This window comes from Pempheris klunzingeri, chromosome 4, assembly GCF_042242105.1.
Source record: "Pempheris klunzingeri isolate RE-2024b chromosome 4, fPemKlu1.hap1, whole genome shotgun sequence".
Lineage (NCBI taxonomy): Eukaryota > Metazoa > Chordata > Actinopteri > Acropomatiformes > Pempheridae > Pempheris > Pempheris klunzingeri.
The window spans coordinates 6,360,852-6,375,772 of record NC_092015.1 but is presented as its reverse complement, the minus strand read 5'-3'; the positions used below and the strand labels follow the sequence as shown (position 1 = coordinate 6,375,772).

General features: G+C 40.6%; 1 protein-coding gene across 1 annotated transcript in view; it reads left to right on the top strand.

Annotated features, from left to right (window-relative positions):
* The window catches only part of gbe1b (glucan (1,4-alpha-), branching enzyme 1b), a 76,999-nt gene that overhangs the window by 45,100 nt on the left and 16,978 nt on the right, over positions 1 to 14,921 (top strand). Inside the window, exons 13-14 of the mRNA XM_070829024.1 lie at positions 6,592 to 6,776; positions 10,800 to 10,930. Coding sequence (XP_070685125.1) covers positions 6,592 to 6,776; positions 10,800 to 10,930 — 316 coding nt within the window. The remainder of the gene's footprint in view (positions 1 to 6,591; positions 6,777 to 10,799; positions 10,931 to 14,921) is intronic.

Here is a 14,921-nt window from a genome sequence, read left to right as displayed (position 1 = left end):
GTGCTATCTGGTTTATTTCAGCTGTGAGGAAGGTTATTAACATGGTGATTAATGCTGGCATATGGGAGGAACGTAGCTGTGTTATGGTAGAGGAGAGAGAAATGATTAGACCCACCTAATAGAGGTGTGTCCAATGTGTTTCTTTAAAGCTGAAATGAAAAGAAGAGTCAAAGGCTTCCACAGGGCACTGAATCAACCTGTACAGGAAATCAATCATCTCCACTAGACTTTATAAAATAATAACATTAGAAAACTGAAAGTAAATGCAGGCAAAAGAGGCCGGTGCACTCACACTGTTAATGAAGTGTAGCTCTTTTAAAGGCTCTTATCAAAGCACCAGCCTGTATCTGGGCTTGCTGTCTCAAGCGAGAAAGATTAGTTTTCGTTTTTTTCCTCCAACCTCTGTGTCTTTGTTCGTGTGTATTTCTCTATGTTGATGCGTGTAAATGTCCTCCCTGCCCCCACATGCCACACACACTCACAGAGTAAGCAGAAGATAAGGAATAGCTTAATACTACTGGAAAAGTCCACACTTAAACATTTTCATACTCGTTAACCCAATACTTCTGGGTACGTTTTGTCATGTTGTTTCATTATTCCTGCAGGTCAAGTGTGGGTCAATAGATGAAGACACATCACAATGAAATATATTGAATACAGAGTAGAATAGCATTTTATATATTTACTGCTATGCCCATTATTTTTCCCTGACTGTTCACGCCTGTCATCCTCTCCTTTTATGTTTCACACTGACTTATTCCAAACAAACCAAGAGCTGTAAACATTAAGTAACATGGACTGACAGGTAACTCATTCATTTGGTGACCTACTCTGCATCATCAGCGCTACAATGGCCCGCGGGGAAAGTGAAAACAAAATTTGGCACGATGGCCGACAGAAAGAGACTCTGTGCTTACCAATGCTTGAAGTCTTATTTCCCCTGGTGGTCACACATAGAGAAACAGTTGGTCATGAGGCAGCAGTTCAGACCGGAACATGACTTTGTTTGTCATAATGACAGCAGAGATAAATGGGCCACCTTGTATGGTAGTCTGACTGAGGAAATTGTTTCCAAAATCAGCAAACAAATAATGTAAAATTGGTTGGTTCAGCTTTTGAATTCATGAAACTATCACTTATCCATAATCACTGAGGCTACAGACCCTGAGCGACAGAAACCTATTTTTTCATCTTTTTCAGTTTGCTCAGAAATTAAAGCGCAAACGACAATAAAGAAGAAATCCCCCCCAGCCCCTTACCTTCTGCAGGGCTACCAATCTCTCCACACTGGTCTGCAGAGGTATCGTATCATGGAAGGCTCTAGGTGCTCATGCTACTTTTGGTCCCAATGGCCGCATTTTTACTGATGAGCACATCTTTAACCAGAGCGTTGGGACTAATCAGGGAAATCACCTGGTGCACTCTCTGGTTAGCAACACTGAGCTCCCAAACCCAAATTGTATACTAATTGCATCCAGCATGCATATAAATTTTTCACTATAAAAGAAATAAGGGTACTTTTCTGTTCTGCTTGGAGATGATACAAGATGTGAGCTGACAGATGTCAATCAAACTTCGATTTTGGAAATCTGCTGCTGATTAAACTTCAAACAGCTTTTCCTTTTTTTTTTTTTGTTTTGTGAGATTTTTGCAAAGCTTTTTTATCACTATGCATTTTGGCACAACAGAGTCCATGAACAGCTCGCTCACAAATCTAGCAGATTTAGCTTTCCATTATCAATGCGCTGTGTCCTCAAAGCCTGCCTAGAAATAGTACATAGTATGAAATTGGGACACAGCTCAGGGTAGACTAAGCCCTCGTACACATAGATGAGTGCTGTCTAATGCAGTTGTAGCTTGCATCTCCATGGATCTGTTGTCACTGGCATGTGAAGTACAGTAACCTTTCTGATGGCTTTTCTGCACTCTGGACTGCATGTGACACACTGCATTGATCCATTTCTCACCTTTACTTCACCAAAAAACGTATAATACTGCTGTGGTTACTTTCACCTACACGTACTGTACGCAACACACTGCAACACACAGAGCCCGCTCCCCTGGGGCATGTTGAAAGTCATTCTGGGAAATGTAGGAACTGTTGTCAAGCCAGACTGAGGGTAGATTCACCAAAATAGTGAATTATGCATTTAACATCACATATTGACGTCCGACAACGAAAGAGTAGCTGGATGTGGATTTTTTTATCCTTGAGAATGAGTTCCCTGAGGTAATCATGGTGCTTATTCTGTAGGTGCTACTTAAAGGGAGGAGCCTCTAGCACAGTATTCAAGAGTATTCTTTTATGCTGTTGCTCCCTCTTGGCATGTCTTGATTTCCTGTGAATGCTATCTGAATCCAGTTAACGCTATGCTTATGCTGTAATTCTCTTTGTAAAATATAAGAATAAAAATATATATTTCTTGAAGGAAGGTTGTCAAACTCTAGCATGTCCTTATCTTTCATTCATCACAATCCTCTTTTTAATACTTTCCTTATGAAACTGGTTGATAATAGACTGTGTATAGTTTTTTTTTCTAGTATTATGATTATGATTGTGAGGCCCATGCATCAGGCTCTGTGGGCCTCACCACCTATCTTTATACAGTATTGAAAAAACCTCAAATTGCCCATCAGGTCTGTTAGAAATAATCTCCTGCAAAGATACAGTTTTGTATACCATGTTTTCTTAATCTCTTACTTGGACAAAATCTATTTGGGTGCATGAAAAGCAAATTTATTTAGGCTTATAGCTTTAAATGGTGGACTGTGCAGCTGCATCTTACATGCTCTGCACAACAGCTGTTATCAGTCCTTTACACACTCATTTGTCCTTGTCAGGATGCAACCTTTGAGAGGCAAGCACAGGCTGGCCAACTATGCCTGTTGCACCACTGGCCTGCAACAATTTTCCCCAGTACCTGGGACTGTCAATCATTTCCACATACCCCAGTGTTTGTCCTGCGGTAGCTAAGACTTACCAGTACATTGTGTTGCTCAGTACAAGGCTTTCAATAAACGATAAACAATTCATTGTGTGTTTTGTTCAAAATTTGTTGAACAGTACGGTGGTGTGGTTGTTGAGCAGAGAGGGAGGATGAGTGGAGCAGCTGATGAAGGCTTTTGAAATGGGCTGATTCTTCCTAGAGGCTGTGAAGACACTGGGTAGCTGGAGAGATTTACACATTAGATAGTCCCCCTCAGAGAGCAGAGCACTGACGATGGTCGTTTTGCTCGAGGGCAGTCATGCCTACCGGACAGATCAGCTGCCGACCTGTGGCCAGGGCTGTGACACGGCCCACAGCGGCTGTAACTTCTATGATGAAATTGCTCATTTGCCTCGTTAAGGTGGAGCCAAAAACAACTCATGGGAGCCCTAACCTCTTTCCGTGAGACTCTTGCCACGATGCCTTCACACACATAGATTTATGTGGGCACTGGAGAGAAGAAAACTGGCTTGGAGCTGGCCTCCAGAAAAAAAAAGAGGAGAAACACAAGGTTAGTGCTGATGGTCTGAAAACACAGGGAAAGTCTCACCAGCCTTACTAGCCTGACTCACCAACATCCTGGACTGGGAAGGACAAGAAGGCAGAATGTGTTCAGGCCTGTCAAGCGGCGTGGAGTTGTTTTCATCCGCTAAGGGAGGACTCAGCAGAAAGGATGTGGAGAAGGGACAGACGGTGGCCTTGCATAACTACTGCCACACTAGTACAGTGTGCTTGGCTGTGATTACTCTGGAGCTTCGTAGTGAATGTGGGAAGAAATTATAGCACTGCTGTCTTCTCGTCATCTCATGACGAAGACACGTGGTCCATACACTCTGGCTGATTGTTGATCCCAATGACAGCATGCTCTGCACCGAGGTGACACTGATGAGCAAACTTAGACAGGAGTAAAGAAAGTAGATGAGGAGCAGTGTCATACTTGTCCTTACATAAGCTCCTGTAGTGTTCATTCCAATTGGCTGAGCACACTCCGTGCAGGCAAGTTTTATGTCTGCAAAAGCAGAGTGGCTATCTCTAGAAATAGAGGATAAAACCCGTCTGAAGCAGAACTACAGTACATCAGCTGATCTTTTTATTCAATATCAGATAATCAGGGTGATGAAAGCACCATTGACATATACAGAACACTTTATTGTATTTACCAGAAAACTAGCTCACACTTTAAAACATACCAATGTGCTGTTAAAGTATTATGGTACGCTCCCTTAATGGAAATACGTTATAACTTCAATTTGTTGTTTGTGATTTGTGACCATCATATCTCAAAAATAAACTGCTGCGCTGGCGTAAAATTTAATGTGTCGACTCACACTTGACGAGAAAGGAACCCAGAGATTTTGGTGAACCTTCCCTCTAGCGCTGCAATATTTTGAAAATACAAATCAAAAACAAATCAAACTTTACTATTAGAAAGATTCATTTTGCTGATCTTATGATCTATAATGAAGCACCGTCATTGCAGAAAGCCTGCAAATTTGTGGAAAGTGTATCTCCCCGTTACCAACACAGCCACTAAATATGCTGGTCCGATTAATGCTGAATTACCTGTTTGTAGCCGATAAATTTAAATATGACATTCATCATTTACTGTACTGGGCCGACTGTGCTGATCATGAGGACAGTGTGATGATAGTCTGAGAGAAACAAACGAACACAAAAAATAAGTCATAAATTAGAATTTTTTAGTTGATTATAGAACAGCACAAGTTATCCTCAATTGACAAGGCTACAGCTAAGATTTACCCTATAAATGCTACATGTAGCCTAGATATAACAGTGAATGATACTTTTAATCTTTTTTTTTATTTGCAAGAATATGAATTATTACCTCTAAACATTTTTGGTCACATGCATTCTGCATTTTTTTTTTAAATAGTTGTGACTTAAATTTGATGAATGAGGAAAAACTATATTCATGATTTGATATTTAAGAATATTAATACAAATCTAATGCTGAGTGTGATATATTGAGGCACGGTGTATTTGCGCTGTATTTTCTCCCTGCAAATACCCTTTGACCTTTTGATTCAAGTTATTTTTCACGAGGAGTAATTGAAGCCACACTCGTGCAATATACAATCTTTCACTTTTTTCCACAAATCCCTAACTAAATACAGTGTACAGCCGGTACTGTGCTTGATGTGATTATTTCAGATGCACAATGAATGTGTAGTGTACACATTCCTCTTGGTGGAGTGCATGGGGGGGGGGAGAAATCCCTTTGACTGCCAGCGTTGCAAGTCTGAGGTGTAATTTTCTCCTTTTCCATTTCAAGTTCAGCCGTGTGGGTGGCTTGTTATTCATGCAGATGTCACAAGAAAAGGCTCTCTCTCTCTCTCTCTCTCTCTCTCCCCCTCTCTCTCCCCCTCTCCCTCTCTCTCTGTCTCTCTCTCTCTCTCTGCATGTCTCTTGCCCTAATTCCTCGGCAAGTGCTGCAGCAGGCTCGTTCTGCCGGCAGCCCATGCCTTATTGTTTGCTACTTCTTTAACACCTACATAATGTATTTCATTAGAATCTGCTGTCAGTCCCTGTCTGTTCTGCTTTATCCCATCACTCAGATTTTTTTTTTTTTCCAAAGAGGTGGGGGATCTTCGCACCAAATAAACAACTAGCCTGTATTGTGTTGTCATGCATCTTCCTCTGTCTCTTGTCTGTGTGTTTCCTCCTCTGCCGGGAATTCAATTATCGCAGCTGTTGTTTTATGATGTTGTCGTGACATCCGATGACGGATTCATTATCTCATCTCCCGGCGTGACAGCATAGTAGCAACAGGGCTGTTGTTTGGTACACTTCTGCAGTCTGCTTCACTGTACATCTCGACTGTGCAACCCTTTCTTCATCAGTGATGTTAGAGTGAAGTTTTTACTCCAACCCTTGCTGACTTTTAAATTAAGATTAAAAGATGTTACAGAAAATGAAAAGAGAATGAAAAAAGGTTCTGGAGTAGATACATTGAAAGTACAGTGGTTCTGGTGGGTGTGTGGTGAGTTTAGATAATGCTTTAATAAGTGTGAATTAATAAACAGTGTAATAAAGAGAGATCTCCTGGAGAACTCTCTCTTTTTGTGCCTAATTTTGTCATTAATATGAATAGTTCTTTTCAGTTTCTCCTCATCTCCAGCCTTGACTTAGAGATGGGCTCTGTTATGGAGAAATGTAATATATAAATAAATTATTTGGTGAATTATTTTTGCATTTATTTGTTGAAAAAAAGTGAGACTCAAATGAAAGCTGTGGGATTTATTTGCACAGTGTTTTCACCTGTGTTGACTTTTTTTTTTTGAGTTTTATTCATGAAAGGGCAGGGTTCTGGGTGACAGGAAGGTTGGCACACTGTAGTTGATGAAGATGTTGTAAGAGCTTTGTGGCTCTGTTTTAATGTGGAAAGTACTAACCTCTGCAGGGGTTATGAAAAGGTCGCAGACTGTCACTGGCTCTAGTCTTTTTGATCTGTGTCTTTTTTGTCTTGTTAAAAATTGCACAAAACCTGAGAAGAGCCTCATATAGCAGAGTATGCTAATTCACAGAGAATGTGTGCCTTTCCCTTCATTATGTACATTCTTTAATAACACTCTCTGTGTCGCAGGGAATGAATTTGGCCATCCTGAGTGGCTGGATTTCCCCAGAGAGGGGAACAATCAGAGTTACCACTATGCCCGGCGGCAGTTTAACCTCCTGGATACGGATCACCTGCGCTACTGTCAGCTCTACGCCTTTGACCGGGACATGAACCGTACCGAAGACAAGTACGGCTGGCTGGCCGCCCCACCTGTAAGGACATCACACACTCAATGTACAGTAGGCTTTGTGCAGACACTCTCAATGACAAAGTCACATGAAAAAATAATGCACCATTTTTAGTCATATACCGAATATCTCATGTCCTAGCAAGATGTTAATAATTGAGTTACCTCATATAAGATTATTTTTCCAGAATAAATGTAATCTCAAGCCACCATCTTTACACACCTTTACAGTTTTTCTGTTTCCACATTGGGGAGTACTGTAATCCTCAAGCAGATGGAGATAAATGCTCCATAAAGACAGTCCATTTTGGAAATGTCCTGTTTCTCTGGCTGCTGTCAAGGTGAATAGTAATAGATTTCAGTCTCATCCTGCAGCTTTTCTCTTTGCCTGCATTTGAAACCTGTGGGGAAAAAATGTATGTTTTTATCTTGAGGGGCTGGTAGCAAAGTAAGGGGATAATGCAAATGGAGAGTGTGGCTAAATTGACAGGGATTAGAAGTGAGTCTGTGTAATTGATTCAAAAATGCCCTCCCTCACATCCCTAGGAACCGTTTCTCAGATAAGAGCTACTTCATCTTCCTGCATTACACTCTGACCTGCGGATTTCTCCTCAACAGACACAAATGCAGCACAGACGGAAATGTATCAGAGAGCATAATTAGCGACATGTCTTGTTCACAAGGATGATTTTTGTACCGTGGTTGATCAATCAGAAGAGTGTTCTGACTTACTGGAACTTCTTAGATCCTTTACAACTGGATGAAAAGAGCTTTGGAGGTGAGAAAAGGCAAAGGAAAAGCAGAGCCTGGCTGATATTTGAGCTCCCCTCTGGCAGGATGGGAGGGAATGCTGATCCCAAAGGATGCTACTGGCAGCTACACATTGGGTGCATTTTTTTTTTTGGCTGTCTCTTTGTGAAACCATATATTAAATGGCAGCTCTACTATGTGTACTTTAGACATCATCTAGTTTTGTTCTTCCCTTGTTTTATCACCTCAAATCATGTGTAAAATTATTCTCTTAGATTACATAATGGCAGTCTGAAGATTACCATTTCCAGTAATTTACATTATGTGCACAGTTCTGGGCAGCTGAGAGGTTTCGGGAGCAGGAAGACCAACCATAGCAGGGATCATTTCTGAATATTGGGCTTGATTACGGATACCTGCAACAGCAAGAGCTTACTCTGAAGTGTTCTTGATCATAAGTAGATATTGGGGCAGTAGTTACATTTTATGGAATGTGCATCTAATTAGGTCTCTTTTTTTGTTGTTGCTATGATCATGAAACAGCAGATTTTATTTTTGTTATAGTTCTTTTGTAGTATTAAGCTGCCAAATAGTTATTCTGTGATCATCAGAAGAGCACGTTTTTATGTCAGGGTCACCAGATAGTAAGACAAAATTATAAGATTTTTGTCCTTATGAATCGAAAACACTGGACCAAGATGTCATCTACTGACAGCAGAGTTACAGATTTGATGACCAAAGACAGTTTGTGTCAAAATGCTGACAGGGGGATCACATATCAAGTGCAGAGCAGGGACCCAGTGGGGATCAGCCATGGATCAGCCTGGGCCCTGTCACGGCCTAGCTCGCAATTTTAGATGGCTGCTGCTATATCTATGGGTGAGCTGTCGTTTAATTAAGGAAAAATAAGCATTGCAAAGCTTGTTTTTGGCGATGACATTTTCTGTTTGTATATTTTTTGTTTGCGTGACATTGATGCCCTGAATACCTGTAGGCATTCATCATACCATTTGTCAGAACTGATATAGTCTAACACTGATTGCATTTTATCATATAGGCCCATTTTGCACAATATGACTTCTATTATTCACTGTTATTGGACTAGGCCTTAGTTTAGTTTAGTGAGTTCCTAAATGGGTTTGAATCAAGGCAACGTAAGGCCTATTGCACAAACATTTAAAATTTGTTAGTCTTTTCTAACACCGAACAGACATTTACTTTTAAATATGCTTCAGTATATTTATATACATATGATATATTTAGGATTTTGGTCAATTAGTGCATAAGCTGTTACATAACCCACTACACACAGACATGGCCCCTTAAATTGTTTGTGCCACTGGTTATAAACACCAGCTGGATAGAAATATTTTGACGTCTGTAGCTTAAAAGTGACAAGAGGGAAGAGGTGGAGTCACAGTTGACACAAATTAAAATAGGCATTATGTAAAACTTTACTTAAGTTATTAGGTAAGTGGTCTAAAGACCAGACTGAAGCCATAGCTAATAAATCAGTACCAGGGAGGGGTTTTTGTAGCTGACCCTGCTCTCCGGTCTCAGACACTGCTTGGAGGCAGTTGAGGCAAAAAATCTCATTCAGGGATTGATACAATATCACAAAAAGACTTTGTAGAACATCACTCACAGATAATGCCAATAACTGCTCAGAGATTCTGCTGTAATAACCAGATGAGTCTGAGTCCTCTGTCTAGCTTATCGATGACATTGCCAAGGTAATCGTGCTTAGTGCGAATATTCTAAAGCTTGGTTCAATATTTCACTGTGATGGGAGGATCCAAGGGCATTTTGTAGTTAAAATGAGAAGCATAAGAGGATCTGTGAGCAGCTCTGCCTGTTGTCCCAGGTGTAAGTGAAGTAAGCGGAAATGGAAATATGCAGGGACTGTGCTTGAAGTTGTCATTTGTGTCCTCCTCTTTGAAGATGGCCAGCTGTGAGCCTCAAAAGCCCACACTGGACATGACTGAAGCTTCTGTTAGTGCAGAGATGGCATCACTTGAGTTGTTCTTCTATGATAAAACTGTAAATAGACCAGTGAGCACTATGACTATGGCATCCAGAGTAGTATGTGTTGTACTTATACCAGTATCACAAATATTGAGGTCATTGAATGTAACCTTACAGTTCGGTCACATTCTCTCAGCAAACCTCAGGGGGGAAGTCAAAACGTTATTTCTGACCTCTTCTCCAGCAGTGGGTTACATCTTCAATGTATTTTTGATGTCTTCTGTCTCGCCGTGAACACAAAATGTTTGCTCGGGGCAAAACCAACGTTTAAATCCAATTTTTCCATAAACTGTGCCGGCTGCACCTGCAGTTGACTGTGCCTACGTTTCAGTGAAGAAAAGGAGTAGACAGGAGGGTCGCAGTTTGTGGAAATATTGGATTTGAACAGTGGCTTTGCAAAAATATTGGATTTTAACAGTGGTTTTTGCAAAAATATTTTCATTCCGAGCACTGAGGTCACAAATAGGGCTGGTGTAGACATTTACCCTGCTCTCACTGCCTGGCTAAGTTTCAACAGAAACTGTTGTTTTAGGTCAGAATGATGCCGCAGGCAGTGACCCAAACAGAAAGTTAGCAGACTCTCAGACTCTCTAAAGTTAAACTGGAGGACGCTTTCATACCAGGTGACTATGTTTGCATCCGAGGGCGACATTCTTCTTCATGCACACTTGAAAATTAGTAGTTAGATATTCATTTTGAATTTGTTTGACGAATGACAACCGACCAACTCACTTACAGCCAGCCAGAGAAGCTTGGCATTACTCTCTTTTTTTTTTTTGTTTTCCTTTTTCTTTTGGACTTCTCATGTAGAAATGCACTTGTTAAAAGACTCCGAATGTCATCTTATTTCTTAACCTCCATCCTCTTTGCCAGTCCAGTTGCAGGGGTGCTTATCATCTCGTTCAGCCGTGAATATGCTGCCCTGAAATTGGCTTGGGGAACAAGGCACTAAAAATAGGGGGTTGGGTGACATTGATAATCTCTGCTAATGACACGTTAACAGTAGCTCGCTCCACAGGAGAGTGGTGGCTTTATCATGTGCAGCTGTCTAAAGCTGACAGTGTGAGCTCGCACTACCCTGGGCCGCTGCTTTCTGCTGATGAGTGCCACCTGAAATTTGATGTGGGAGTGTTACTCAGCCTATTGGAAATGTGGAGTCCACTGATATAATGTGCCCCATTATAAGTCTCTAAATCCAAGATGAGAAAGGTAATGACTATTCATGAAGAAATATTTTATTAGCTTTTTTTCCCTCTCCCTTCTCCCCCTCTAGGCCTTTGTCAGCGCCAAGCATGAAGAGGACAAGGTCATTGTGTTTGACAGAGCAAATGTGCTCTTTATCTTCAACTTCCACCCCAGTAAGAGCTTCCAGGACTACAGGGTGGCTGTAGAAGTTCCAGGAAAGTATCCTTTGAGCCCTCATCTCTCATGTCACTGCTCTTTTCCTTCAAATTTTCAGACATCAGCTTTCCTCCGTCACGCCACACTGCACGCTCACTGTGCTGCTGAGAGTAATCATGTCTTTGTTAGTTACTTCTTTTATACAACAGAAATAATTTTTCCAGCTTGACGAAATCACCAACTGGCAACATTTCAATCCAGACGGCAAATGGCAGCAATAGAAGGAGCAGGAATCAGACGGAGAGTATTTAAACTTTTTTTGAGAGGCTTATATCCGTGCTCACCAGAGTGAGATAAAGTAGGTCAACAACTATTTATTACACATGTGAATGGTCCCCAGTGGATAAATCATACAAACTGCGGCATCATCTAGCACCAAGTCCAAATTCCCACTTGTCCAACACTTCATTACAGGATTCTCTAAAATGAATGACCACATTTCCATCAGATCAGCTGTACTTGTTAGCATTACGCTACCACTAGTGTGGCTTTATAGACATTTAAAGGATAAGACGAGCAATATTCTGTGTTTTCAACAAACTGAATGAAATGAAAATACCAAAACCAATAATGCATCTTTAAATACTTTCCTACTTTCCCAGCCTGAGAATCCACTAATTTGTTTCTACTGAAGATGTTCATTTTGAAAAACAGGTCATTTATTTAAAAAAAAATACCCTGGGACAGCTGTGCACTGTAGTTTGGAGCAAATGTTACTTAAACAGGAGTGCAAAGTGTATTTGTTGGGACGATTTGGCGTGCTAACACCAGCAGGATGTTATATGTGGGGCTGACTCAAAATAGATTACAGTGCCCGCGTTCATGGTAATTAAGGGAAATCTCACCCAGTGCAACGCCAAGGCTCTCTGATGTGCTCTTAATCATTTTTGGACAACAATGGAGCTCTGTGGCTCAGAGGAATAAGATGTGTCTGACTTCACAGACAGTAGCATCGGCTGGTCGCATGTGCTGTACATGAGTTTCTTCTTTCCGTCACATGGTTCTGTGTATAGTACGTGAATTAGGTTTATGCCATCAACCATCCTCACCAGTCATCTTCACTACTAACCTTTGATGTGAGTTTGAAGGCTGGACGTGGCTCAAAATCAATGTACCACTGCATTCGCCAGGGCATTGAAGATGCTAAAAATCACCTCTGAGAGGATGAATTCTTCTGGGCTGAAAACCAGGGATTTAAACACTGCTAGACTTGTTTAAAGTAAATGTGATTTGTAAAGACCCGCAATTTTAATGGCAGTGTTTTCTCTGAGGCTAATACTTTTGTGATATAATTTTAGCAGTCACTGTTGAGAGGAATATGACTCAGTTGTTTATAGTGGTGTCGTTATGCTGTTAGAGAGAAATAATAGCAGAGCCCAGTGATTCAGAAAGTGTTCTCTTTAGCGGCATTGGCTGTCTGTCTTCCCAGTGAGCAGCACAGAAAGAATTTAATGAGTCCCACAGTTGTGATTACAGCAGGCTTAATGATCAGGGATGTGAAGGGGGACAGAAAGCTGACAGATTTGTATTTATTATAACGGACATCCCTCTCTTCTGGGGCCCACTGAAGCTCACGCCAACAGCTTCCCGGATGAATACGGAGCTGAGTTGCTTTTTCAGCTATGACTTAAATAATGCGATGGCGAGTCAAAACGCACAGTTTGTTAGTCTTGTCTCGATGCCATCAGTTCAAATCACTATACATGAGCAATTCAGTCTCAAATTATGATGCTTGATTGGCTGACAATGAGTCTGTTAAATAGCAGTTGTTTCTTTGATTTTTGTATAATTTTTTTATGTTTCATTTACATTTTGCATTTTACATTACATTGTCATTAAATGTGATGAAATATCCTAAATGAAGAAAGTTTCTGATGCTGTGTCAGCCTGATGATATCATTATATTAACGAGCAAAATGTTTTATAACATCTCAACTTCATTGCGTTTTGCCAGGTTATTATGTTATCTGGCAAGCATTACATTATATATATATATATATATATATATATATATATATATACACACACACACACATATATATATTACATAAATGTAGGTTGTAATGTCACTGACTGCCTTGGTAGAATGATTATTACAGTGGATCAAAATCAATACAAAAAGGACATTACTAATCTCTATTGCAAGATAATCAACATCTTTAAAAAAAAGAAAAAGACAAAAAACCCCAAACATGTCATTATTAGTGAATAATGAGACAGAACACTAATCAACTTTATTTGATGATTAAAAAACCACATAAGTAACCCCCAATCTCTAAATATCATGCGTTAATTGTGAGCTTGTTTGATGTGCAATAATTGTACGCTCTGCCTTGTGTTTTTGACTCGCCTTGATGGGGTGAATCTCGGGCACACCACTAATAGCCTTGCTGCAGTGTCTGTAACACCGTTTTTCAAGGTTTATTTTCATTTAGATGGAACCACATCTTTTCCTCCTGGTGCTTCTTTTGATGTTTAAGGAGAGGCCTCAGACACTGGGTGGGTTGAGAGGAAATGCAAATAAATGTGAGGGCAAAGCTCTGGTTGTCATTATACAGAGAAGCAGTAAACACATAAAGGCAAATGTGCTGTGTGTGTGAGGAAGGTAAATGCACCATGTGTATGAGGAGATGCAGATCCTCCGATGGGAATGTGTGCAGAGGATCCAATTAGGGGAGAAGACAGATGAAAGTGCCACTCAGAGGCAGAAGAGGTAAACAAGACAAGCTCAAAGAGTCCAAAAGTGCTTTTTCATTACACTTAGCTGTCATATACTTAAACTTACTTCTACCTGTCTGAGGGTCAGGGATGTCACAGTGGAGGCCCACACCACTGCCGTATTTGGAAATAATAGCTGGATGCAGCTGAAGATGCTGTGCACCACCGAAAATGGATCCAATACAGGGTGTTATTTCCTTTGGCAATATGGCAAGTGCCATATTATATCAGAGGGTGTCCCTCTCCACCAAAAAAAAAGATACCATTAAGATACCTTTTGCTGCCCTCTGTCACATGCTAGATGACTGCATGTTGACCTAGATGGATGCTGGAGGGTGCTTTCTAGGTTTCTTGTTATGTAACTTTCATAGTTTTTTTTTTTTTTTTTTTTTACTGCCAAACTAAGAAATAAGCAGAATATTGCCCAGTTGCAGCACTGTGTTCTACATAATGCTTCAGTGTGCTGCTTGATTAGACATAGAAAAAATAGGTGGCAATGTAACGCTGAAAAGAATTCAGAGCTGACACTGGTCAGATGTGTTACAGCTAAATAACTGCCGTGGCTTTAGTGTCTGGGGCATAATGTACAACGGGAAGTCTGCTGTCTTAACTTTACAATGAATGAATAACAACTCAGCTCAATATAGTCATCTTCTCTCAGTACCAGTTCTTAGTTGGATGCACAGTGACTGTTTGGCCTCTTCATATTTTTAGACAAGCGTTTCTTTTGCTTCTCATTGTCCTCTCTTGAATGAGCTTTTTTTTTTACTCTCTTCACGGAACGGAGAGAAAGTGAAGTGAGGCACCTTACCGAAAATGTCGGCCATTAAAATGCAGTCAACGTCAGCTTTTCGACAGGTACTCAAACCATCAGTGTTTTTTATTATTTTCTCTCTGACTCGTGGTGGACACATTCTTCAGGCACTGGGCTTTATCTGGCTGGTGAGAGTATTTGAAATCCCAGTTGGATCCTGTCATGAAGGCTGTACCTGTCAGGGCAGATTGGTCTTTGATTTACACTGTGCCAATATTCAGTTGAGATTGTGTCAGGTCATCATTCTCCTTTTCTGTCTGAGGCGTTCCTTGAATGCCGTTTGGAATAATTCAACTGCAGGTGCAGTGACACTAACTAACTAGAGTTCAGAATACAATGCACACAGCTGTGCATAGATTTACTCTGGTATTATCTATAATGTACCACATAAAGTTTCTGAAAAAAGAAAGTATGCAGTCCTTTTTTTTTTTACCACTGCGTGCTGGAAGATACATCAAGATA